A 27,082-nucleotide genomic window follows, 5' to 3' on the forward strand; every position below is an offset into this window, starting at 1 on the left:
GCCTTTGTCCCGAGCCTCCGTCCCGTGCCTTGCCTCCGTCCCGTGCCGTGCCTTGCCTCCGTCCCGTGTCGTGCCTTGCCTCCGTCCCGTCCCGTGCCGTGCCTTGCCTCCGTCCCGTCCCGTGCCAGGATCGCCGCTCTTCGTCGGCGCCTCGGCGGCCATTGTAAAATTCAAAAGCCGCGCCTCCGCCTTCGCCTGTGATAGGCGGAACACTGAATTTCCCAGCAGCCTGTGTTCCGCCTATCACGGACATCGTCTCATCCTCGTCCGTAGTACGAGGATGAGACGATGTCCGTGATAGGCGGAACACAGGCTGCTGGGAAATTCAGTGTTCCGCCTATCACAGGCGAAGGCGGAGCCGGAGGCGCGGCTTTTGAATTATAGAATGGCCGCTGTCTGTCTGCTCGACACGCTGATCGAGCAGGCAGACAGCGATGACTCGAGTATAAGCCGAGGGGGGCACTTTCAGCCTCAAAAAAGAGGCTGAAAATCTCGGCTTATACTCGAGTATATACGGTAAGTGATCTGTTTTTTTTATATTAAACTTCAGTATTGATATATTGTTGTGATTTTTACTTCTTTATACCAGGAAAGTTCATTACTGGGTTTCTTTTGAAGCGCACTTTATCGTGAATACTTTTAGTTTTGCGCTATGACATTGTGGACACTGAGGGGCTTAGATGGGACCATGGGTCCCACCATGGGACTGCCCTGTGCCCCTGATGGGGCAGGACACCCTAATGTGAGGGTGGTCTGTCTTCCTGCCTCTTTCGGTCGTTGGGATAGGCTTCCCAGTATCAGGGAAGTCTTACCCACCTCCAGTCCATTTGAAAACTTATGTGGATGCGCATGCGCCTTGACCACCCTCTGACCCATGAGCCATCGGGATTGTGCTTTCTGTCTTATCAAGTGTTTTTCCCAGCAGGCGATGTGATTTGCTTATTTGGTGATCCATGGAACCTATTGGGAACCACGTGATTAGGCACGTTATTGTGATGCACCTACGGAGGTCAAGTGGTCGTGTTTTGACACATGCTCTTTGTGAGAGGTGTGTCTATGCTATCCATGTGATTTGGTTCTTTGCCATGTGACCCGCAATGTGATTGTCATGTGGTGAAACCTTTCACAAGTGCGTGCACGATTCCATGACGCCTGTTTGAGTCACGCGATTGGCATTTAAAGAAATGCTTTCTGGGTGTTTTTTGACCTACACCATATGGTGTCCTTCCGTTCTCTTTTGCTCTCATTCCGGTCTGATTGAGTCTGCCTGTGTGTAACCACAACCTCCAGACTCATCACCAAATAGTTAGCGAGTTCACCATATCTGGTATCCATTTTATCCCTCTTATTGATTTTTCGTCACAACTGCACAGTTATTTGCACAACGTGTCTAATTGAGGATTTGCTATTAAGCATGGGATGGACATACCCTTGAAATTCTTCTTAAAAGCCCTCTTCAGTGAATTTTGGACTTTTTATGTGTTCGTTCACCATTATTCCATAAGACATCACCGTTTACTACGCATTGTTGTTTTACTAGTGCTACACCATATATATTTTTATTCTGTTTTGGACTTTGAGTGTTAGCTGCTTTTTATTTCCTTTTTTCCTTAATGTGGTTTAGTGCATTGATTTAACTTCTGTTTGCACATTAAGCTACAGGCACCTGAGCCATCACATGTGAAAAATCACCATTGAAATACATAGGTCGTGAATGGGGCCTTAAGAAACTCCACTTTTGTTGTCAATAGCAATCCTCTCCTGCTGAGCAACATACATTACAAAGATTTTAACAAACTTCTTTGATCTGCAGAAATTGTGGTTGGTCTCATCATGAACTATTTATGTCTAAAATCGGAGGTCTGTCTTTGCTATAATCATCTAAGCAGACTTAAATGGATAACTACACCTGTGGTACAAGCTGTTCTTTAAAGGGACAGCCCCCACCTAATGATTTTGTAGATCTATCTTACCATTCGGTTCCAGATAGCCCCCTGTTTGCTTTGCTGGTCTGGGGTCAGACGTACATACTGAGGAGTAACAAGCACATTGCCCATTATATCCCATAGCGATGAAGAAGAGGAGCCCACCCCTGAAGAGGAGAAATAAAAAGAACCATTATTTTGAATATATATGTCAACTACTTGGAATTAACTGGTTTTCTGCAGTAGTTTGCCATAAAATGTGATCTGGTTCTCATAGTCACAACAATAGACAAACAACGAGTTAAAACTGATAACATACAAACAATTCTAATTTCTTGTGTCTTTATTGAACACACCTATTACGTATTCATAGTGCTGGAGGTAAAGCAAGTGAATCCATAGACTAAATTAGTAAGTCTATGGGTTCACTTTCATTTTAAAACACCATTTCAATAGCACTACAAAACAAAATAGTTACAGTACTTTTGGCAGTCCATTATAAGCTTACTTGAAAAATCTTTCATGTTGGGAGCTCTGCCTGTCTGTTGGCCATCTCTTTTCCTCAACTTGCTGGATTTTCTACATGATTTGCACCTTCCCTTTTGCCATTTACTTTCACCTTCTAAAGCAGGGGTCTCAAACTGGTGGCCCTCCAGATGTTGCAAAACTACAAGTCCCATCATGCCATTGCCTTTGGGAGTCTTGCTCTTAACGGTCAGCCTTGTAATGCCTCATGGGACTTGTAGTTTTTCAACAGCAGGAGGGCCACCAGTTTGAGACCTCTGTTCTAAAGGCTACATATCCCATGGTAAAATGGATTCTTATACTGATTCCGCCTCCTGAAACTCCTCCTCTCAGCACCTCTGTAGTTCAGAAGACAGGCTTTATGAACTCTGTGCCACCGCGTGTTCCTACTCACAGGGTATAGTGAATATAAGTCACAGAATTCAAGGAAGGAAATGTGCAGGGATTTTCCCAAAATTTAAAAATCTAAGCTCATTTAGATTATTGAGAGTAGGCTAGAAATAACTGAAATACAGTACAATGTGGACATGAATATAGGATTTTATATTCTATCCGTAGATACACTTTAATACTTCCCCTATGCCACCTCCCACATTTTCTAGAGACTGCAGGAGAACATCAACATCCATAATTTCCAGGAGTGATAGATGCCTACATCCCACGCCATGTGCTGTGGTTTCAGCTACTGGACCTGTGTTATAACTGTGTCCTGTAGTGACTTAGAGATGCCTTTCACACGGATGGACCATCTATCCGTTTTTCTTCCATCTGTCCACGGACAACAATACATCTCTATGGGCAAACGGATGACCATCCGTTACCATCTGCTAACCTCCACTTACAATTTTATCCATTTATTTTTTTAACGTACAAGGCTACGTACAGATCAGTGATATTTTTTGTTTATCTGTGAACTTAACCTATAACCCAGGCAGCAGTTGGACAAGAGGAAGTACATCCCCAGTACATGCTCAAGGAGAAACATGGCAAGAGATGTCTCCCATGAGGAGCTTATAATTATAAATTGTTGAAATCCATTGTACAATGCAGATAGCATACACAAGGACAAGGACACAGCAAGGACAAGTCACTCACTGAAAACTGCAATGCAGCATGGGAGGAGCAATGCTTTCTGGGTAATTGCCTTAAAGGCACAGAAACTGCTGTTAAACGGATCAAAACGGATACAAAAATGAATGTAAACGTGTACAGAACAGAAGAAGGATGAAAATGGAGATTAACGGAACAGAAGACGGATGAAGATGGATGAAGCAACGGATAAATACGGATACGTTTTTAACCTGGCTAAACTGATGGTGCCCGTGTGAATGAGGCCTTAGAGACCAGCAGATGAAACCACATTGTGTGGCAGGAGATGCAGCCATCTGTCACTCTTACAGGTGCCAGATGTAAAGATTTTGCCTGAGGCTATAGTCCTACAAAGGGGTGAAAATTCAAGAAGCAGGTAGGGGATAGGAGAGTATTAATGCTCTTCTTCTGAAAGCATTTTTTTTTCGAACCACTCTGATCCATCGCAGCATCCCTAGGAAAAGAAGAAAGAAGTTTTCAAACTCCAGGATCACTGCATCAGGTTGAGACGACAGTGAAACTGTATCACCCACAAAGATAAGTGCAGTGGGTCCGGAAGGGGGGGCTTGAGTAGGGTTTAAAGTCACCTTTTCATTTTTTTTTTTTTCTGAAAAGGTGAATACTTTAAAAGGAGAAGTCCAGCCAAAGCTTGTTTGGCTGGACTTCTCCTATGGATCACAGGAGTGCAATTTGTTTTGCACTCCTGTGACTCATTTTCAGCAGTAGTGCCCTCTCTGCTGATGTCACAGATATCAGTCCAGGCACAGCATCATCCCGACCATGGAGTCTGGATTCATCAGGTACCGGGACTGACACCCCACTCAGCCTCTCAACCGGCTGCCCCCTCCACAGCTCAGCACGCCAATGAGTGAGGAGGGAGCAGAGCAGAGAGCTGTGGCTGACAGTCTACAGCTCTCTGCTCAGGGAACTGTCAGAACCGAGCGATCAGTGGTATTCAATCTCTCGGTTCTCAGTGCAGAGGTGCTGGGGACAGATGCAGCATCAGACCGATGCTGCATCCACCAAAGTAAGTAGGATTTAAAAAAAAAAAAAAAAAAAAAACACTCATACTTCTCTTTTAAAGCAATACCAAAGTCTAATTTTTCTAATTTTTTTTCTATATGAAGAGCAAACATTTTATCCTTACCTGCTCTGTGCAGTGGATTTGCAGAGAAGCCTGGATCTGCCTGTTCTGTGCTCCTGGCCCCTGTCTTCTGTCCTCCTGTTGAATGCCCCACAGCAAACAGCTTGCTAGGGGGCACCCGAGCCAAGCTGCAGCTCCATGTATCCATTCAGACACGGAGCTGCGGTTCAGCGCCACCCCCTCTCTCTCCTGATTGGCTAACTAAATTTGACAGCAGCGGGAGCCAATGTAGGGAAAATATCTGACAACCGAGACACTCGTTGATATCGCTGGAAAGAGATGGGGCTCAGGTAAGTATTAAGGGGGCTGATGCAGACAGAAGGCTTTTTATCTTAATGTATAGAATGAATTAAGATTAAAAAAAAAAATAACCTTCTGACTTTACAACCCCTTTAAAAGCTCCAGAAATTATCTTTATTGCATACTTACATTGGTCCAGCTTGGAACAATGCAGTTATGCATATCTCATACCTGAATCACTATAGTAGCTGGTGCATTCTGGAACAGTCTCAGTAGCTTCCCCACTGCACACTTACCACATGGGGTTGCTCATGCAGCTCCGCTACCATTCATAGAATGCCTTGTATTTGGTTCAAGAAATACAAAACATTCTCTGATTGGATAAGGAGATTGCGACATGGCCGCCCCTCCCCACCACATGGTCAAATAAGAGAGCACCTTGTATTCATTAAGGCCCAACTCTAGGTTCTTTGGGTCAAACAAACTATTTCCATTGATGAAGAACGCAGCTGTTGTCAGCACTGTATAACCTTATGTAGCATCAGCTCCATACAGTATACAGCGCTGTGTTTCAATAGCAGTATGGGGAATGCTGTCTCATTCCTGGAACAAAATAGAGCTGGGCTAAGCACTGCTCAGTCACAGGAAGCCTTGTATTTTTATGAATACAAGACTTCCTTTGATTGGCCGAGGTGGAGGGGTGATCAGATGTTACAATCTTTCCCTGAGCCCATCAGAGGAAGCCTTGTATGCACTCATAAAAATACAAGGCTTCCTATGAATGACTGAGCAGCCCTCAGCCCAAATAGATTTTATTCTGCCAGCAGATGGGAAGTCGCACGGCTGCCAAAACACAGCACTATATACTGTATGTAGGATGATGCTACATACAGGTTATACAGTGCCCTCTAACACTCCCGTCCTGCTAGACCAGGGTGTCTTCAAACTTTCTAAGCAATGGGCCAGATTAGTGTCCTTTAGAATTTAGGAGGGTCGGATTGAGGCCAGTAATAGTAGAAAATGCCTCAGAGTTAGTGGTCAGTGGGGGTAAAATAATTGCATAACACCTGTGGGCAGACTGATTGATAGTCGTGGGAGGAGCAGCGCGCCCCCCCCCCCCCCCACCATTGGTGTCAGTGGGCGGAGCAGCGCGCCCCCCACCATTGGTGTCAGTGGGCGAAATAATGCCCTATTGTTGGCAACAGTGGCAAGAATAAGGATTTGAATCAGTGGGAGAAATAGTACCCTGAGGGCCGATTAACAGCAAGCAGAGAGCCACAGTTTGGAGACCACTGCCCTAGACTGACCCCCATTGCTTTGTACAATCTAGTTCCCCCCCCCCCCCCCCATCGCTGTGTACAATTATATTAAACATATTACACATTATTATTATTCTTCTATTAAACATTATTATTATAGGGAATGGCCCCGCCCTGGGTGAGGAATGAATTAGTATGAGAAGACTGGGTCCTCCATTCATTGCCGTGTTAGGTAAGTGTCCTCCCTCCCCCATGCTCGGACTTACCTTGGTAGGGTTTGCTGAGTGAGTGTTCTCTCTTCAGGTACTCCTCCGTCTGGTCGCCACTCACAGAGCTCACCAGCACTACCAGCAGGCAGAGACAGCCCGGAACCTTCCATCGGCCCCTCCGCCTAACACTCTGTTGCTCCGCAGTCGCCATCTTACTACTCTCCACTCAGGCGGCTGTGACATCCATTGGCCAATCACACACCAGCGTAACGGCGCGTTGATTGGATTTCCCCAGAGCTCGAAACACCCCTACTGGGAATGCGTCAGCCAATGGCAAGAGAAATGGTCAGGACGAAAGAAATCCTGCAACGTGGTTGGTTATTCGCTGATGTCTGGTTACCCGGGCAACCAGGAGCTATACAGCGGCTGACCGCCTTCTCCTAGAAGAGGGCGTGGTGTTCTCTGGAGTTTATAGTCTGATGGGAACACCATGACTAATAAAGCAGCGTGACTGATGACTGAGCCCGGGGGAAACACTAGTCAGCCAATGTATTGTATTAGCTGTGTGGGTGCGTTATCGTGACGTCACCCTGGGAGGACCTGGCTCTGGTTTCGCCATCTGCTGGCGGAAGTGGAGCATTATCTTATTGGCAAAATTCTCCGATTGGATGAGATGTTTCCACTCGCTGATTGGCCGCTGGCACATGTTGGTTAGAGGTCCATGGTGGTTGTATGTGGCGGAGTGTGACCGCCGGTCAGTATGGAGGGAGCGGGCGGCTGCTCCTCTCACCCCCGGGGCTGTGATGGATGTTGTATGGGAGCGGACAGCGGCCTGAGGGAGACTGTGCTGGAGATGGACTTCCAGAGAGGTGAGAAGTCACACGGGGCGGGCTGGAGAGAGCCGGTCCCTAGAAGAGTGTGGGAAGTGTCCCTCGTGTATTCTACAAGTGGGGAAGAACGCGCCGAACTCCCCAACCTGACTAGACCTGCCCGTGGAGTGTCCCGTACAATGCGCCTCAATGACCCGGATAGAGTGTGAGGCGGTCCTCCATACAGAGTGGGTCACACTTGGCTCCTCACGTTTTACATTCCAGTGTACAAGAGTCACATGGGCCTGGATTGGGTGCACCAAAAGCGTCAGAAATGTTTCACCAATATTAATAAGAGGATTACTGACAGAAAAGCGCCATAGCAGATTTATTTATTGCCCCCAGTGTGTCCTCACTGCAGGGCGGCACTACCATCGTATGACGGTGCTGGGAGGCCGGGCCCGGGGTACTGGGAGGCCAGTCTACTGGGGGCACGGGCTAGTGTGGGTACTGGGAGGCTGGACTGGGCCAGTGGGGTCACCGGGATGCTGGACCGGTCTACAGAGGCACTGAAGGCATGCTTGTTGTCCTATTGTTGGCGGCCATTCTCCTAAGTACTCAAAACATACTCTCACTCTGCCCATACTCAGGACATTCCCTGTCTTTACCAGGGTTACACACTGTTGTCTCACTTTACCAGTACTCATTATGTCCCCTCACCCCCACACCGGCCATTACTCTAGAGTCAAGACAAACCTCCCCCTAACAGTACTCAGGAATCAGAACATACACCCTTGCTAGTACTCAGGTCATGCCCCTCCCACCTGTCAGTACTCAGGAATCGAGAAATACTTCTGCCTGCCAGTACTCAGGCCATGCCCCTTTTCCCGGCCAGGAATCAAGGCATATTCTCACTTTACCAGTACTCAGGTTATGCCCCCCCCCCACAACCACACACACACACCAACCAGTAGGAGCTGAGATTAGGAGCACTCTCTCTTAAAGGGAGTGCTCCTAATCTCAGTTTGTTACTGGTATAAAAGACACCTATCCACAGATGCAATCAATCAGATTTCAATCTCCACCCTGACCAAGACCAAAGAGCTGACCAAGGATGTCAGGGACAATATTGTAGACCTACACAAGGCTGGAATGAGCTACAAGACCATCGCCAAGCAGCTTGGTGAGAGGGTGACAACAGCTGGTGTGATTATTTGCAAATGGAAGAAGCACAAAATAACTGTCATTCTCCCTCAGTCTGGGGCTCCATGAAAGATCTCGCTTCATGGAGTTTCAATGATCATGAGAACGGTGAGGAATCGGCCCAGAGCTACACAGGAGAATCTTATCAATGATCTCAAGGCAGCTGGGCATAGTCACCAAGAAAAGAATTGGTAACACACTACGCCACGAATTACTCAAATCCTGCAGCGCCTGCAAGGTCCCCCTTCTCAAGAAAGCACATGTACTTGGAACCCCAGGGGTGTTCTCAGTTGACAGGAGGGGGGGTGTCTCAAGACACCTTGCAGGATTCCTTCTCTCTGGCCTTAGAGGAGTCTGACTCAGAGGAAGAGGAGGATTCAGAGGCAGCCTCTAAGTACAAATTGTCCTTAGAAGAAGTGGGAGGTCTCCTCAAAGTGATATATGCCACTTTAGGAATCGAGGAAGAGAAAAGAAAGCTCTCTGTACATGATTGCATGTATGCAGGGCTAGGAGATTCTAGGTGTCGCACCTTCCCGGTTCATTCCCTGGTGTCTAACATGATCAAGAGGGAATGTTTGGAGCCCGAGAAGAAGCCTTTTTTTCTCTAGAGCACATAAGAGGAGGTTCCCTTTTGAAGATAGTTCAGACCTGGTTTGGAATAAGGTCCCGAAGTTAGACACTGCCTTCACTCAGGTTTCAAAGTCGACTGACTTGGCTTTCGAGGACATGGGCACTTTGAAAGAGCCCGTGGATAAAAAGATGGATCTCCTTCTAAAAAGATCCTGGCAGTCAATAATGGTGAATTTAAAACCGGCCATGGCAACAACCTGTGTGGCAAGAAATCTAGATCATTGGGTCAGCCAATTGAAATCTTATATTTTGTCGGATTCCCCAAAGCAGGAGATTTTGGACTCTTTTTCTACACTTTCAGCAGCAATTGCATACATTGCAGATGCTTCGGCTGAGTCAGTCCGCATGGTTAGAAGGGCTTTGTGGCTGAAAACCTGGCCAGGAGATGCAGCTTTTTTTTGCGGGGATTTGTTGTTCGGCTCAGAGTTAGAATCTATTCTGGACCGAACGGCAGACAGTCTTTTCCAGTTAAGAAAAAGCCAGCGTAGATGTTTTTTTCGGAGCCCCAAGGGGCAAGCCGAGGGTACGACACAGAACAGGAGGAAACCTTGGGCAGCACCAAAACCCAAGGGTAAGGGGGTGTACTCCTCAATCCTCCGCCAAGCCACAATAACTCACCCGTCGGGGTGGAAGGGAGGCGCCTAGAGTTTCTCCCTCAGTGGGGGGCCATTACTCCAAAATTTGTTCATTTTGAGAATGATTTCCCACGGTTACGAGATAGCGTTCACGGAGGCCCCTCCACAGAGGCTCCTGTTTACAAACATCCCAAGGGATCCAATCCAACCTTCGCTATGAAGTCCCTCATACAGGATCTGATGTATCAGAGGGTCATTGTGCCGGTCCCGACAGGGGAGCGGGGTCAGGGATTTTATCCTCATGTGTTCCTGGTCTGAAAGCCTTCGGAGAGGTTCCGACTCATCTTGAACCTCAAAGGGCTGAACAAATCAGTGCGGTACGAGAGGTTTCGGATGGACTCTATCTTCTCTGTAAAGAACCTCCTGAATCAAGGGTGCTATATGGCATCCATAGATTTGCAGGATGCGTATCTCCATGTCCCGGTTTCTATCGGATCACAGAGATATCTGAGGTTGGCACTAAGGGAAGGGAGCAAGGTAGTTCATCTCCAGTTCAGAGCCCTCCTGTTCGGCCTGTCATCATCCCCGAGAGTGTTCACCAAGATTATGGCTAAAGCACTAGCTCCCCTCCGTCTGGAAGGAATCTCGGTGATTCCCTACTTAGATGACCTGTTATTCTTTGCCCAGACCAGGGAGGGTTTGCGAAAAGGCCTGGACAGAGCCTGCACCCACCTAAGAGAGTTAGGGTGGATTATAAACCTGCAGAAATCAAATCTGGTCCTTGCTCAGGAAGTGTCTTTCCTGGGGTTTCCGATCAGTTCTCTGGATCAAAAGATTTTTCTGCCGCAAGAGAAAAAAAAGAGAAGCTGATACAGTTAATATCCCAACTACAGTCCAATCAGCCCCTGTCCATCAGTAAGGTTATGTCACCGTTGGGAACTTTTGACTTCTTCCTCCCCGGCGGTTCAGTGGACGAAGCTTAATTTCAGACCTCTACAGGCCTTCATATTGAAGGTTTGGGATCACCAACAGAGTTTGTTGGATTTTCTGGTAAAGATCCCCACCACAGTAAAAAGTCTGTGGTGGTGGAGGAACCGAGAGGTTCTTTCAGAAGGCCTCTTGTGGTCTTTCCCAGTCCAGGTTCGGCTGACAACTGATGCCAGCTCCTGGGGTTGGGGGGCTCACATGGACAGCCAGTGGGTTCAGGGCTCATAGTCCGTGGAGGAGGCAGGGAGGTCCTCAAATTGGAAGGAACTGAAGGCAGTGGAGAGAGCTTTCTCAGGTGTTATCCAGGAGCAACGCGTCCAGGTCCTATCGTGACAACGCCGCGGTTGCGGCATACATAAACAGGCAGGGGGGAACCAGAAGCAGGACGCATCGGGATTTGGCAAAAGGTATCCTGGCTTGGGCAGAGCAGCATACGCTATCCTTGTCAACGATACACCTAAAGGGATCTCTAATCGAAAAAGCTGATTTCCTCAGCAGGAGCCAGGTCTTAGAGGCAGAATGGCAGTTGAATCCGGAGGTCTTCAGGCTGATCAGGGAAAGATGGGGACAGCCAGATGTAGATCTCTTTGCCACTCAGGAAAGTGCACAGGTCCCTCTCTTCTTCTCCTTGAACAGGCATGAGCAGTCGTTGGGAGTAGATGCATTGGCACACAGATGGAATTTTCACCTATGTTACGCCTTTCCCCCGTTTCAGTTGATACCGTGGGTTATAAGCAAGATCAGAAAGAAGAGAGGAGGCAAGGATAATTCTGATCACTCCTTTTTGGCCCAAAAGACCTTGGTTCTCTGCCCTACTTCAGATGCAGCCAAAACTGTACTGGCATCTTCCTCTAAGACGAGATTTCTTCCTGCAGGGCCCTCTCGTCCATCAGGATCTAGTAAAGCTGAGGCTCACTGCTTGGTTTCTGAGGAGCAGCTCTTGAAGAGAAAAGGGTTCTCAGACAAGTTGGTGGCTACTCTGATGTCCAGTAGGAAGAAAGGCACAAGGGCAATGTATTTCAAATACTGGAAGGTGTTCAGTTCCTGGTGCAAGACTTCGGCAAGATCATCAAGACTAATTGCTTCAATTTTGGAGTTTCTGCAAGAAGGGCAGACAATAATTTAGCAGTCAGCACCCTCAAGGTGCAAGTGGCCACACCAGGGTTTTTTCTTAGAGAAACCTATTGCTTCGGACCCTCTAGTAATCGGGTTCTTCAAAGCTCTTTCTCGATCTAGACTGGTTGTGTCTAAGAATTGCCCAGTATGGGATTTGTCTACTGTTTTGCAGGCCCTGACTAGGGATCCTTTCGAACCTATTAATTTGGCCTCCCTGAAATGGATTACATTAAAGTTTTTTTTTGTGTGTGTGTGTGTGTGTGTGTGTTTGTTTTTTTTTTTTTTTTTTAGTGGCCATTACTTCAGCTCGCAGAGTTGGTGAGTTGCAGGCCTTGTCAATCAGGGAGCCGTTCTTTTCTGTTTTCCCAGATAGGATAGTCCTAAAAACGGACCCTAATTTTTTGCCCAAAGTGGCGTCGATTCAGAATCGATCTCAGGAGATAATTCTCCCTACATTCTGCTCTAATCCGTTGGATAAGAAGGAAGAAGAATTCCATACCTTGGATGTTAAGAGAGCACTCCTAAGTTATTTGGAAGCCACTAAGGACTTTAGACGTACGGATGCACTATTTATTTTATTTTCAGGCAACAAAAAGGGAAAGCAAGCTTCCAGAGGGACCATATCAAGATTGCTAAGGATGGCAATTGCAGAAGCCTATTCCTGTGCTGGCCAGAGGAGTCCAGTGAGTGTCCGGGCTCATTCCACAAGGGCTACAGCGGTGAGTTGGCGCCACCCCGAGCAGATATGTAAGGCAGCTACCTGGTCAAGTCTGCTGACATTTGCCCGCCATTATAGATTAGATCTCATGACGGCTGGGGATCAGACTTTTGGAAGGAAAGTCTTACAGGCTGTTGTCCCGCCCTAAATGGAGTAAGTCTCGGTAATCCTCTCGGGTGGCTGTCCTGAAAGTCGTTTTGGAAAATTCAAGTTGGACTTACCGGTAACTTGTTTTCTGATAGCCTTTCAGGACAGCAGTAACCTGCCCTGTTTTATGTTATTGCTGTAATACAATGATAACTGTCACTTATATGTTGCAGCCGGGGTCGGAGAGTCTCTTTCCTTAAAAAGCTCTGGAGGAGGTGTTTCCTTTTGGGAGGTGGAGCCATGATCTCTCCGGTGGCTGTCCTGAAAGTCTATCGGGGAAAAAGTTACCAGTAAGTCTAACTTGTTGTTTTTTTTTTTTTTTAACAGGTAAAAAAAACTTTATTATTATGAATTAGTTTTTTGAGCCTGTAAAGCATTGCATCGGCGATCACCAGATCCTCCAGATCTCCTGCATATCTGTCAGTGAATCTCTGTACCCATACATCTCATACGGCCAAACGGATACACTGACAAAAAAAATAAAAAAATCAATGAACCTGACAGCCGTAAAGGATGTCAGGGCTTGTAGGTCATTCATATGCAAAGCTGTGTGAATGACACTGCCGTGTGAGCGGAACCCCGCACAGCCACTCTGATTTTCAAAAGGTGACCGCTAGTACGGGGAACTTCTCCCTGTACTGCTGTCACAGGGAGAAGGGGGAACGAGCAGCGGTTGTAGCATTGGGAACATGTTTTATATGTTCCACCCTAAAAACAGATGGAACATCTGTAACATGTTCCAAAAGGTGAACTTATCCTGTTAAACCCCTTGATGACCTTAGATGTAGGGATGCACCGAATGGGTTTTTTGGTGCCGATACCGAAAATGAAAAATACACTAGGCCGAAAACCGATACCGAAACAGCACCGATACCGAAAATGACTGTTTTCAAAAAATATTTTTATACAGGAGATGGTCAGAGACTGGGGACATGGTACAGGAGGTGGTCAGAGGCTGGGGACATGGTACAGGAGGTGGTCAGAGGCTGGGGACACGGTACAGGAGATGGTCAGAGACTGGGGACACGGTACAGGAGATGGTCAGAGACTGGCGACATGGTACAGGAGGTGGTCAGAGACTGGCGACACGGTACAGGAGGTGGTCAGAGACTGGCGACACGGTACAGGAGGTGGTCAGAGACTGGCGACACGGTACAGGAGGTGGTCAGAGACTGGCGACACGGTACAGGAGGTGGTCAGAGACTGGCGACCTGATAAAAGAGATAAGTGCAGCCAGTGTTGCCCCCAGTGATGCAGCCAGTGTTGCCCCCAGTGATGCAGCCAGTGTTGCCCCCAGTGATGCAGCCAGTGTTGCCCCCTCCCCACCCCTGGTGCCTCCCATGATGGGGGTGAATAGCGCAGGACTGATGCAGCCAGTGATGTCCCTCTGCAGTGAAGAGAGCAGTTTGGTTGAATAGAGCGCCGGGAACATCACAGCTTTAATTTCAATAGCTGTGTGTTCCCCGTCGTGCGCCGTCACACACAGCCCCTCCCCCTTGTCCAGGCACTTTGATAGACAGATCACCCGTCCAATCTGGACAGGTGATCTGTCTATCAAAGTTCCCCGGACAAGGGGGAGGGGCTGTGTGTGACGGCACACGACGGGGAACACACAGCTATTATCTGTGATGTTCCCGGCGCTCTATTCAACCAAACGGCTCTCTTCACTGCAGAGGGACATCACTGGCTGCATCAGTCCTGCGCTATTCACCCCCATCATGGGAGGCACGCGGGGCGGGGGCGGAGTTCTGCCCCCGGCCCCGCCCCATTTTCGGCTCAATTATCGGCCGTTTTTTCCTTTCGGCAAATTGCCGAAAAGGGCATTTTCGGCCGATATGTTTCGGCGGCCGAAATTTCAGTGCATCCCTACTTAGATGTTAACCTATTCCCAGCCAGTGTCAGTACAGTGTCAGCGTACAGTATTATCACTGCATTAGTGTCACTAGTAACATCAGTTAGTGACCCTCCCAGCCAGTGTGTATGTGTGTTTTTTTTTTTTTTTTTTTCCTGATCTTCTAAACTGAATGAACTGTTTCAGATTTCCTTTCCGTAATCATAAACTTAAACTGTCATTATTACAGGAATTTGGTCTGCTGCTCTGGATGGAGACCTGAACCGTGTCCAGCGCTTTATTCAGAAGGGAACAGATCCTAACCTGACTGATCACTTTGGCTACACAGCACTGGTGAGCCCTGTGTATTCATCTTCCACTGGGTTGCATGTTTGGAATGCAGCTTCTGCAGTATCTGTGGCATAAAATGACTCCTGTACCATTCCGCATTGGTGATGTGTATTGATTTACTGTCTTTGTATCTGCCGTTTTGTTATTTAATTGCCCCTTTTATATATATATATATATATATATATATATATATATATATATATAGTGTGTATGTATATGTGTGTGTGTGTGTGTGTGTTCCACGGGCTATGTACAATATCTGTGGGGTGCCCATAGAGGGCCTATAGAAGTTGGTGAAGCTGCCTCTTGCTTACGCAGCACCATGTACAGCTTATTGTAACCCTTCTAGTATATACAGAGCAAGAGCACTGAATGTCAGAATATAAACATCTGATCAGAGGTCTGTTTTTTATTGCACTGGAGTTTTATGGTCTTGTACCCTCCCTTTTTTTTTTTTTTTGTCTTCTGTAGTCAGAGTAAAGTATTTATATGATAGTGTTGTTCCTTTGTGCCAAACACCTACCCTCGCTGCACTCTGTGTTAGAACAGTAGTAGGATCTCCAGCATTTCCACAAGCCCCATGCACAATCACAACTACTGTGCTCCAAGCAACAGCAGGCTCTTTGAGGCCATCCCAAATCCACTGACATTAGGCTGTCTTTAACCCTTTCATGACTAAGCCTATTTTTGGTATTTGGTGTTTACAAGTTAAAATCCATATTTTTTGCTAGAAAATTACTTGGAACCCCCAAACATTATATATATATATATATATATATATATATATATATATATATATATATATATATATATATATATATATATATATATATATATATATGAAAAGGGACACTTTCATGAATTAAAAAAAAAACAGTAAAATTAACCCTATTTTTTTACGTAATGTGAAAGATGTTACGCCGAGTAAATAGATACCAAACATGTCACAATTTATAACTGCGCGCACTAGTGGATTGACGACAAAGTACGGTACCTAAAAATCTCAATAGGCGGCGCTTTAAATTTTTTTTACGGTTACCAGGTTAGCGTTACAGAGGAGGTCTAGTGCTAGAATTATTGCTCTCGCTCTGGCGATCGCGGCGATACCTCACATGTGTGATTTGAACACCGTTTACATACGTGGGCATGACTTCCGTATGTGTTTTCTTTGCTTCGCGAGCTCGCGGGGACGGCGGGCGCTTTAAAATATATATTTTTTTTATTTATTTTAAAATGACTAAATTGTTTAAAAAAAATAAAAAAAAAATTTGATCACTTTTATTGCTGTCACAAGGAATGTAAACATCATAATAGGGGCTGACAGGCACTCTTTATGGAGGGATCGGGGGTCTAAAAGACCCCCCACCCGCCTTTACACTTCAATGTATTCAGATCGCCGAAAACTGCGATTCTGAACACCGTATATCTTTTTAAAACCGGCGCCATTGGCAGCCGAGTAAACGGGAAGTGACGTCGCTTCCGTGTTTACCATGAGGAGACTGGAACGAAGCCGATTACGGCTTCGTTCCAGTTCCTCCCCAGCAGCGGGAGGGGGGACGTCCCCTCCCGCTCCTCCGGCATAACAGCCGAGCGGCTTTTAGCTGCATCGGTTGTTATGCTTGGATAGCCAATCGCCTGCTGAAAAAAACGGTACCGGGATGATGCTTGCAGGTGCGGGCATCATCCCGGTAAACCCCCCGGAAGCCGAGTACGCACATCTGCGTACACTCGGCGGGAAGGGGTTAAAGCAGAACTTTACCCATAACACAATAAAAATAATGTTCTTTAGTAAGGAACATACATTCCATTTGCACAAGTATCGGTGCAAGTGCTCGGATACTTAAAACTGTTACTTTAAGGCTCAGTTCTTTCAGCAGGATTCCCCCACTGACAGCTAAAATGTAAAGGGGGGGGGGGGGGGGGCACCAATTCTCAGTTGTTAAGGAGCAGTCCATAACAGCTGAAGTGTAAACAAAGTCCCGGAAATTGGAGCTGTCCAAAATAAAAAGGGGGGGGGGACAACTGGATAATGTTTATTAACAACATTTCTCAGCTGCTTAAACAAAATTATTTATCTACAGATCAAAAGGATGAACTTCTATCTGCAAATGAAGTCAGTTTAACCGCCTGCTGACTGTATACTGTACATATAAAGCGACAAGGTGGTTCTCCTGTGCAGAACCACGTACTGGTGCGTGATCCTGCACTTCCAAGGCGACCCGCTCCCGCTGTGATTGGACGCAGCGGGCCCAGGGGACTTCATGTCCACCGGGACCCGCCAATCATTTGGGACAGAAGCAGAACAGTGGTCTGACATTCTGTCAGTAGGGAAGGTAGTGATCCTGTGTTTCTGCAAAGCAGGAACACGGATCTCTGCCTTCCATAATACAAGCACCTCCCCCACATTTGGTAAGCACATTTTAGGCACACATTTAACCCTTTGATCGCCCCTGGTATTAACCCCTTCCCAGCCATGTCATTAGTACAGTGACGGTGCATATTTTTAGCACTGATCACGGTATTGGTGTCACTGGTTCCCCAAAAAGCATCACTGAGTTTCCGATTTGTGTGCCGCAACGTCACAGTCCTGCTATAAGTGGCTGATAGCCGCCATTACTAGTATTAAAAAAATAATAATTCTTTCCCATAGTTTGTAGACAATAACTTTTGCGCAAACCAATCAATATACGCTTATTGGGATTTTTTCTTTTTTACCACAAATATGTAACAGAATACATATTGGTCTAAATTGATGAAAACGTATTTTTTCAAAATTGGCAGTCTTTTTGTTTTGTAGAGCAAAAAATAAAAACTGCAGAGGTGATCAAATGCCACCAAAAGAAAGCTCTGTTTGTGGGGGGGGGAAAAGACAACTTTTTTTTTTATTTGGGTACAGTGTCACACGAGTGGTTAATATTAGGACACCTACCTGTCCAGGAATCCAGCAGTGTCCCTACCCGAGCCGACTTTTCAATCGGCTATAGGGTGCTGCCGCAGCCATCTCCACTAAGTGAAACTGGCAGCGAAGCCTCGTGTTTTCAAAGTCGGTTCCCTACTGCACATGCGCAAAGCACGATGTGTATGGGTGAGCGACCCCTTCATCATCCACATTAAATAAAAGCATGGTCTCATGTCAAGCTCCTCAGTCTGTTTCCTCTGGCTAGACGGGGTCGCAGACCTATTATTTTTACCTTTTTAGGCCTTTGTCCTTATGACAGGGGACTCTCAGGTACAGTCCCCCCTTGTCATTAGCAGTGAACCTGAAGGGAACCTGTACCTGGAGTATCTCAAGGGAGATGGTGAGTTTTGTCTGCATGAGCTAGGGACCCGCTCTTATTTTTCAGGTCTGAGGTTCCTTCTCCACGAGATAGAAGCTACTGGTCTGTGGGAAAAGAGAGCTGTAGTTGAGCTCACCTTGTGTCACTATTTTCTGTGGTTAGGGGGCATTAAAAAGAAGCATATGTCCTGCATTTTTTTTTTTTTTTTTGCACTGCCATACCCGTTTCAGAAGGTGGCGGGTTGTGGCTCTCCTTTTTGTGGTGTTACGGGCAATATATCACATTGATGGTGGCTGTAGAAAGCATGGGCACTATAGATGATCAAGTGAGGGACACCACTTCTGGTGGTATGGTCTGCCAGGTCGAATGCGTACGCTCTCCCCTTTTTTCTAAAGTCCCTTTGGGAGTGGCCATATTTCACATTGGAGCATGTGGATATGGAGGGGCTGCGCACAATAGCACCCAGTCCACACCGGCATACTGGGAACCCAGCAAGAGGAGCTTCAGGTAGCCTTATGTACAGCAGGTGGCAGTAGGCACTGGGGGGACCAGGCACACACAGGCTGTGTCTTCAGCAGTGGCAGAGCTGGCAGAACATGCTGATACTGGTCCTAAGGTAGGGCTGAGATTTATGTTGGGAGTATCTTTCTTGCGACTTGTTCTGTTGAGGGGGCCCAGTAAAAGGCTCTAGGTGCCACTGGTCAGCTCTGCAGACTATTGGTGCTTTTTCTCAAATCGCCTTTCAGGACAACCCTGGAGAGAGCGCAGCTCTGCCCCTTTCTTCAGGAAACACCTCCCAACCTTTTAAATCCCTCCTCTTCCACCATGGCTTCAATTATTGTGTTTCCTCCGCCATCGTGGAAGCACCTGTGGGAACCAGAAAGGGGGGTTATGCGCTCTCTCCAGGGTGGAGTATGAAGGCTTACCTCCCGGCTTGCTCGTTTTTCTTAAGGGCCATCCCAGCACCCTCCTGGTACGATTGGAGGGTGTTCCGGAGCCCCCCGGCTTTTCCCATGCTCAGTGGAGCGGTGGCCGGCAGGGGGTCGAGGCATCAGCAGGGTCTGGGCTCTGTTTGCGGAGCACGCAGGGAGCAGAGAGAGGCGTTGGTTCGCTGCCAATGTGGCTTCTGGGTTTTCCCATGGGGGGGGCGACGATTAGTTCCAGTTGCCCGTATCGCAAAGGTCAGGGGGCCGGGTCTGTAGGCCGGCGCTTCCGCTCCTGGGTCGGAGGATGCTGATCTCGGGAATTTTAAAAAGCGGTAGTTCGTTTCAGTCCCCGCTGTGGCTCTCTGCAGGATGGAGGAGAGGACACCAGTGATGGTGGAGGCAGGCACCTTAAGCACCGGCCAGGCCCAGGTAAGAGGGGCACGGAGGTGCCTTTTATTCTCCTTGTGGGCTGTGTTTTTTTTTTTTTTTTTTTTTTTTTTTTTTTCCCTTTTGGTTCTTTAATGTCCTCCCTAGGGGAGCCTGCTCTTACAGGCTGGCCAATGCCGAATCCCAGGCTTTCTTCAAGAGGGAGTCAGCCGTCTTATCCATAGCGTCCTTGAGTACTCCCATATCTTTGAACGCCAGATCTGTTCGGCGTGAGACTTGTGAAAAAGCGGCATCAACCCTTGGCTTTTTGTTCCACACTTCCGATTCTTTGTCATCAAAGGGAAAACGCCTTCTAAGGGTTTTGGAAAGGAAGGGACCCCTTTCTGGATCTTTCCATTCCCTCTTAACCATGTCTGACAATACTCTGTGGACTGTGAACACCCTGCTCTTGGTGTCATCCATGCCTTGATACATTCTGTCATGGATCATCTTACAGAACTGGTCGCATTGGACTTCACTTGGGAAACAGATCAGGCTCTCCCCTTGAGTGAAACGAGCACTGTGGTGGTGGAGAAATTCGGGCAACCTATCGAAAGATCGAAAGGCCTCTCCTGGGTTTTCCCAATAGGCAAGCATCTGACAACGGATGCAAGTTTCTGGGGCTGGGGAGCCCACCTGGATGGTCTGACTGCACAAGGGACCTGATCCAAGGCAGAGGCCCAGAGGTCTTCAAATTGGCGAGAGCTAAAAGCCATCCTTCTGGGCCTGTTAGCTTTTCATCAGGCCGTCGGGACAGCATGTGCAGGTCCAGTCAGACAATACGACAGCGGTGGCTTATATCCTCAAACAAGGAGGAACCAGGAGCAAGAGTCTTTTGAGTCTTGCCAACCAACTTTTCGCCTGGGCAGAACAGAATGTGGCCTCCCTAATAGCGATTCACCTAAAAGGTTCTCAGAATCTGTTGGCGGACCTACTCAGCAGAAGGAGGTTGGCAGAGGCAGAGTGGTGCCTGAGCCAGGAAATCTTTCTAATGATCTCTGGAAAGTGGGGGTCCTCCCAGGTGGACCTGTTTGCCAGCCAGCAAAACTCGAAAGCGCGCAGGTTCTTTACTCTTCACCGAGAAAATCAAGCCCTAGGCATGGATGCGCTAGCTCATCCATGGCATTTCCGGCTGTATTATGCCTTTCCCCCATTTCCTCTAATTCCGTTGGTCTTAAGGAAATTCCGAGAGGAAAGGACCAACATGATCCTAATCGCCACCTTTTGGCCAAAAAGACCTTTGTTTGCAATCTTGCTAAACTTGGCAGCAGACCTCCTGAGAGCCAAGGGCTTATCAGAGAGAGTAATAAAAACCTTACTTTCCAGCAGGAAGGAAGTGACGAGTCATTTACCTGAAGGTCTGGAAAAAGTTCAATTCCTATTGTGTGGCTAAGGGCTTTTAGGTAGATAGGATCATTTCAGTACGTTTCTCCATGAAGGAATGGAGAAAGGACTAGCAGCCAGCACCTTTAACCACTTAAGGACCGCCGCATGTAAAAATACGTCGGCAGAATGGCACGGACGGGCACAATCACGTACCCGTACGTGCCTGCCTTCCAGTGGGACCCCCTCGCTGGCTGCGGCCCGTTTTGCTTCAGGAGCGATCCGGGATGAGGGGATGGCCGTTGGTTTCTGGCCATCCCCTCTCGATTGCTCCTGGCGAATGAGAAGCTTCCCCTGCCTGTGTAGTGTAAACACAGGCAGGAGGAAGTGATGTCACTCTCCTCGGGGCGGTCTTTTTGACCGGACGGCAAGGAGAGAAGACATAGTAAGGGCACCAACACTACACCGACCTGTAGGTACACATAGGCACACTGTCACCCCCTGATCACGCCCCCCCTCCCAGTCAGTGTCACTGATTGCAGTGATCATTTATTTACTGATCACTGCATTAAGTGTCAGTTGTGATTGTAAAAAGTGTCAGGGCAGTTGGTGTTAGGTCCAGGGTAGCCCCCTACCCCCCCATAAAGGTTTAACCCCCTGATTGCCCCTAGAGTTAACCCTTTCACCCCCTTTTGCCAGTGTCACTAAGTGATCGTTTTTCTGATCGCTGCATTAGTGTCACTGGTGCCGCTAGGTAGCTAGTTATTTTTTAGGTTCACCGCCAGGTTTTTATAGCGTTGGGTACCCCCATATACTACCCAATAAAGGTTTTAACCCCCTCATTGCCCCTAGAGTTAACCCTTTCATCAGCGATCACCGTATAAGTGCCACTGGTGACGCTGGTTAGCCAGTTAGTTATTTAGGTTCCCCGTCAGGTTTTTATATAGCGTCAGGGACCCCCATATACTACCAATAAAGGTTTTAACCCCCTGATTGCCCTAGTTAACCCTTTCTTTTACAAAGATTTTTATTGTAAAGTAACAAGTTTATGAGCCAATACAATAGGCTTACATTTAAGGTTTCAGTACAGGTAATTCACAGTGGAATATAATTCAAGTAGATTGTCATCTAACCAAGTGACATTGAATCTGGGAGAATGGTGGTACTCAATCCAAGGTTGCCAGACTCTAAGAAATTTGGTATGAGTCTCGGAGAGAACAGAAGACAAAATTTCATTGACCATAATGTCGTTCAGCCGGTTTTTGACTGCCTCAAAGCTAAGGGCCAGGGTTCTCCATGCTTGCGCTATTGTCAGCTTAGTTGCGGTAAAAAGCTACTGCGCCATTTGCCGTTCTGGGCGTAGTAGTACTGAGATTGATTTACCAAGAAGAGCCTCGAACTGATCTTTCTTTAGGTTTACACGGAGTAGACTGCGAAGTAGCGCGTAAACCCTGACCCATAGTCTGCACACTCTCGGACACGTCCACCAAATATGGGCCATAGTGCGCACCTTGTCGCACCCCCTGAAACAGAGAGAGGAACAGGTGGGGACAAAGTGGGCTAAGCGTGTCGGGCTATAGTACCACCGGTACAGGACCTTGTAGGCATTCTCCAGGATCGTGACGTTGCATGAGCATTTGGATAAGGCCAGGGTCATTGCCTGCCAGTCCTCCGGATCAAGCCTCTTCCCCAGTTCCCTCTCCCACTGCAGATGATGGGATTGCACCGGGGGTTTCTTCATGGAGATCAAGGCTGAATATATTAAAGATATCAGACCAGGAGAGTGAGGCCTGGATCTACAGATGTTTTCGAACGGTGACAACCTGTATGGGGTGTCCTGGGATTTGATAAGGCTTTGGAGAAAGTGACGGATCTGGAGATATCTAAAATGCTCCCTTAAAGGTATATCGTGAGACGAGCGCAGAGCAGCAAATGATAGTATTCTAGTAAGAGTAAGTAGTGAATGAGCGTCTGCAAAACCATTTAGGGTCCACCAATTGAATTGTGCTGAGTTATCAAGACCCGGGGGGAAAAGAGGGCAACGAAGGAGTCGCAGCAGCGGGAGATGGGGAGAAGCCAACCCTGCAGAATACTTCACTGAGTCCCAGACTCGCAAAGTGTGAAGCATACAGGGCCCCGTAATCGTAGGGCGGTGTTTTGGTGGGAGCCAGGGTAAGGAGGAGATTGGGATGGGGTCTACTTCGAGTAGATCGATAGCAGCCCACAATGGGAGCTGATACGTCTCGTGGAGGTGAGAGAGTGGTGCTATGGTGTCTGCTATATAATACTCTCTTAAGTTTGGGACCGCAAGGCCGCCATTCACTCTTTTAGCAAACATGATTTGTCTGTTGATACGGGGGTGAGACGAACCCCAGATAAATTGTAAGATCCTACGCTGATGAGTATTGAGGATATGCGAAGGAACCGGAATGGGAAGAACCCGAAAGTAGTATAGTAGCTACGGGAGATATGCCATTGTGATGGCTGTTATTCTCCCGAACCAAGAGAGGGGTAAAGAGGACCATGATGTCAACATATCCGTTAGTAGCTTGAACAGTGGTGGGTAGTTTGCCTGATATAGAGCCTGATATGTGGAGGTGATGCGAATTCCCAAATAAGGTAAGGAGGAAACCCATTGGTAGGGAAAGGCCGATTTGCAAGTCCCGCAATAGTTCCTGAGACAGGTTAGTCGACAGTGCCTTCGATTTTGATGGGTTGATCTGGAGCCGTGAGAGTGATGCAAAAGTCCGTAACAGGGTGTGTAGGTTAGGTAGGGAAGTTCTAGGAGAAGTGACAGATAGGAGAATGTAGTCGGCAAACAGGGAGATCTTATGGGGACAGCTTGCTATTTCAATGCCCTTAATATCAGGATGCGTTCTTATCGCTTCCGCCAGGGGTTCCAGCGCCAATACAAAAAGAAGGGGCGATAACGGGCATCCCTGGCGGATCCCTCTTTGGATCTCAAAAATGGGGGATTCAAACCCATAATATTTTATTTTTGCTCGGGGGGGGGGGGGGGGGGGAGTCGTAAAGAGCCGACATCCAGGACCTGAATGAGGACCCGAAGCCATAATGCCACAGAACCGACATGAGGTAGGGCCATGATAAGGTATCAAAGGCCTTAGTCATATCTAGGGAGAGAAGCATAGATTCAAGAGAGCGAGTATGAGCTATGTGTTGGAGTTGCACTATACGGCGGATTGCGTCGCCAGCCTGTCTCTGGGACACAAAACCGACCTGGTCTTCTTCTTTTTTTTTTTTTTTTTTTTTTTATCAGACGAGGGAGAAATGAATTTAGGCGTGTCGCCAAGATTTTTGTCAGGATCTTCATATCGATATTGATAAGTGAGATGGGTCTGAAATTGGCCCAAGATGAGTGGTCACGGTCAGGTTTTGGAATCGTCACTACGTTTGCCATCAGGAGATCCGGGGTAAGGGGACAACCTTTCTTTACCGAATTGTACATAGCCACCAGATGGGGCGCCCCTAGTTAACCCTTTCACCAGCGATCACCGTATAAGTGTTACGGGTGACTCTGGTTAGTTGGTTTGCTTTTTATAGCATCAGGGCACCCACCATTTATTACCCAATAAAGGTTTAACCCCTTGACCACCCGGCGGGTGATATCAATTAGGTTTTAGGGTCAGATAGGGTCTGCGTCGCCCCAGGCAGCGCTAGGTTAGTGCCAGTACCGCTAACACCCACGCACAAAGCATACAACTCCCGTAGTAGTATAGTATCTGAACAGATCAAATCTGATCAGATCTATACTAGCGTCCCCAGCAGTTTAGGGTTCCAAAAAAACAAATTGTTAGCGGGATCAGCCCAGATACCTGCTAGCACCTGCGTTTTGCCACTCCGCCCAGCCCACTCAAGTGCAGTATCGATCGATCACTGTCACTTACAAAACACTAAACACATAACTGCAGCGTTCATAGAGTCAGGCCTGACCCCTTTATTTTTGTGCCATTATTCAATTACTTGGGACAAAAATTTTTTTCAATGGGCTCAACATGCCCCTTAGCAATTTCCTTGGGGTGTCTACTTTCCAAAATGGGGTAATTTGTGGGGGGGGGGGTTGTACTGCCCTGCCATTTTAGCACCTCAATAATTGAGATAGGCAGTCATAAATTAAAAGCTGTGTAAATTCCAGAAAATGTACTCTAGTTTGTAGACGCTATAACTTTTGCGCAAACCAAATATACGCTTATTGACTTTTTATTTTATTTTTTTAATAATGACGTGTGGCTGAATACATTTTGGCCTAAATGTATGACTAAAATTGAGTTTATTCGATTTTTTTTGTTTTTTTTTTTCAGTCTTTTTCCTTTTTATATTGTAAAAAATAAAAATCGCAGAGGCAATAAAATACCATCAAAAGAAAGCTCTATTTATGGGAAGAAAAGGACGCAAATTTCGTTTGGGTCCAACATTGCATGACCGCGCAATTACCAGTTAAAGCAGTGCAGTGCCAAATTGTAAAAAGACCTCTGGTCCTTAGGCTGACAATTGGTCCGGGGCTTAAGTGGTTAAAGACCAGGTAGCGGCTCTTTTTCAGTTTTATTAGAAAAGACTTTGTCAAAAGAAACTTTAATTTCAAGATTTTTCAGGGCCATGGCACGGAATAGGCCAGTGCCCCACAATTTTCCCAGTTGGGACTTATGTATTGTTTTACAGGGTCTCATGAAGGCACCGTTCGAACCCTTGCATGAGGCTTCATTGAAATGTTTAGTTCTCAAAACAATCTTCTTAGTAGCCATTACGTCGGCAAGAAGAGTCAGCGAGCTGCTGGAGCCTTAGCAGTTTCGGAACCTTTTCTCAAAGTTTTTCCCGATAGAGTGGTTCTTTGCACAGACCCAGGTTTCCTACCCAAAGTCGCCTCAAACTTCCACCGTTCTCATGAGTTTGTGCTCCCTACGTTTTCTTTGAATCTGACCAATGCGGGTGAAGAAGCTTTCCATACTCTGGATGCGAGGAGGTGCCTCCTTCAGTATCTCTCCATCACCAGGGAATTTAGAAAGTCCAATGCCCTGTTCGTGATTTTTACTGGTTCTCGTAAAGGGGAAAAAGCTTCTAAGAGCACTCTGGGCAGGTGGCTCAGATGGGCAATCTCGGAAGCCTATGAAGCCAAGGGAGAAAGGCCTCCTTTGGGGATTGTGGCCCACTCTACTAGATCAACAGCTGTTTCCTGGGCCAAAAGGGCCGGTGCTACACCTGATCAAATCTGCAAGGCGGCTACCTGGTCAAGCTACTCAACTTTTCTCCGGCACTACAGGCTGGACTTGCTGTCAGCTGCTGATCAAGCCTTCGGTAGGAAAGTACTACAGGCAGTAGTCCCATCCTAGGGTAAGTTTCTCGGCTATCCTCTCCAGGGTTGTCCTGAAAGGCGATTTGAGAAAAATGTAGAAATACCGTCACCCGTAAGTCTAACTAAGAGCCTTTCAGAACAACCGCTAGTTCCCTCCCTTTTATAACTTAGTAGTGTTTAAGTGTCTATCATGGTGTCTGGTTTCCTGTGCTCGTTTTCCAGTATGTCGGAGGCCACAATAACTGAAGCCATGGTGGAAGAGGAGGGATTTAAAGGTTGGCAGGTGTTTCCTGAAGAAAGGGGCGGAGCTGTGCTCTCTCCAGGGTTGTCCTGAAAGGCTCTTAGAAATACCGTCACCAGTAAGTCTAACTAAGTGGTGTTTTTTTTTTGTTAGTTTTTTTTTGTGGTTTGGGGAAGTTGGATTCCTATTTATTTGGGGGTTATGCTTGTTTTTTTAGGCCAAAACCCACAAAGATAAGATTCCAAGCTGGCAAAGAAAAGATGTGCTACGTGCAAAATCATGTTCATATTAGGGATATATATATATATATATATATATATATATATATATATATATATACTTTTTTTTTTTTTTTACATTATTCAATACGCTAAACCTGTTAGTTGAAATTTTATTTAAAACTACTTTTTTTTTTTTTTTTTTTTGCCCAGCACTATTGCTGCCGAAATGGCCATTTGCCTGTGTGTAGTTTTCTTTTGAGTGTTGGAGCTGAATGCAATGCTCAGACACATGGAGGCAGCACAGCTCTACACCGAGCAGCATACTGTGGTCACCTTCCTGTGGTCCAGCTATTACTGAAATATGGAGCAGACCCCTTCAAGAAAGACTCAGATGGAAGGACTGTTCTCCACAAGGTAAATGCAGCAGAAACTCATGAAACCATAGCAGAGTGTGTAAGCTGTTGTAAAAGTGCATAAGAATCATTTAGTAAATCTTCTTTATTATAGACAAACAAAAGGAATGCGTTTGTACACTAAAATATTCACACAGAAACCATATCCAATCAGGTAACCAGGAGTCACCACAGAGAGACCATTATGG

General features: G+C 46.9%; 2 protein-coding genes across 4 annotated transcripts in view; one reads left to right on the forward strand and one right to left on the reverse strand.

Annotated features, from left to right (window-relative positions):
- Positions 1-6,661, reverse strand: part of LMAN2L (lectin, mannose binding 2 like) — a 45,585-nt gene extending 38,924 nt beyond the window's left edge. Inside the window, exons 1-2 of one of the 2 annotated variants that reach the window (XM_077469545.1) lie at positions 6,449-6,661; positions 1,974-2,092 (exon numbers count right to left, since the gene is read on the reverse strand). In XM_077469545.1, coding sequence (XP_077325671.1) covers positions 1,974-2,092; positions 6,449-6,602 — 273 coding nt within the window. In that variant the 5' untranslated portion in view covers positions 6,603-6,661. The remainder of the gene's footprint in view (positions 1-1,973; positions 2,093-6,448) is intronic. The other variant, XM_077469546.1, reaches the window with a different exon arrangement.
- Positions 6,662-7,016: 355 nt separating this feature from the next.
- The window catches only part of ANKRD39 (ankyrin repeat domain 39), a 28,890-nt gene continuing 8,824 nt past the window's right edge, over positions 7,017-27,082 (forward strand). Inside the window, exons 1-3 of one of the 2 annotated variants that reach the window (XM_077469549.1) lie at positions 7,017-7,260; positions 14,658-14,761; positions 26,692-26,895. In XM_077469549.1, the coding sequence (XP_077325675.1) occupies positions 7,152-7,260; positions 14,658-14,761; positions 26,692-26,895 (417 nt within the window). In that variant the 5' untranslated portion in view covers positions 7,017-7,151. The remainder of the gene's footprint in view (positions 7,261-14,657; positions 14,762-26,691; positions 26,896-27,082) is intronic. The other variant, XM_077469548.1, reaches the window with a different exon arrangement.

The sequence above is a fragment of the Lithobates pipiens genome, unplaced genomic scaffold (assembly GCF_037356315.1).
Source record: "Lithobates pipiens isolate NorthernLeopardFrog02 unplaced genomic scaffold, aLitPip1_a1.2 Scaffold_8, whole genome shotgun sequence".
NCBI lineage: Eukaryota > Metazoa > Chordata > Amphibia > Anura > Ranidae > Lithobates > Lithobates pipiens.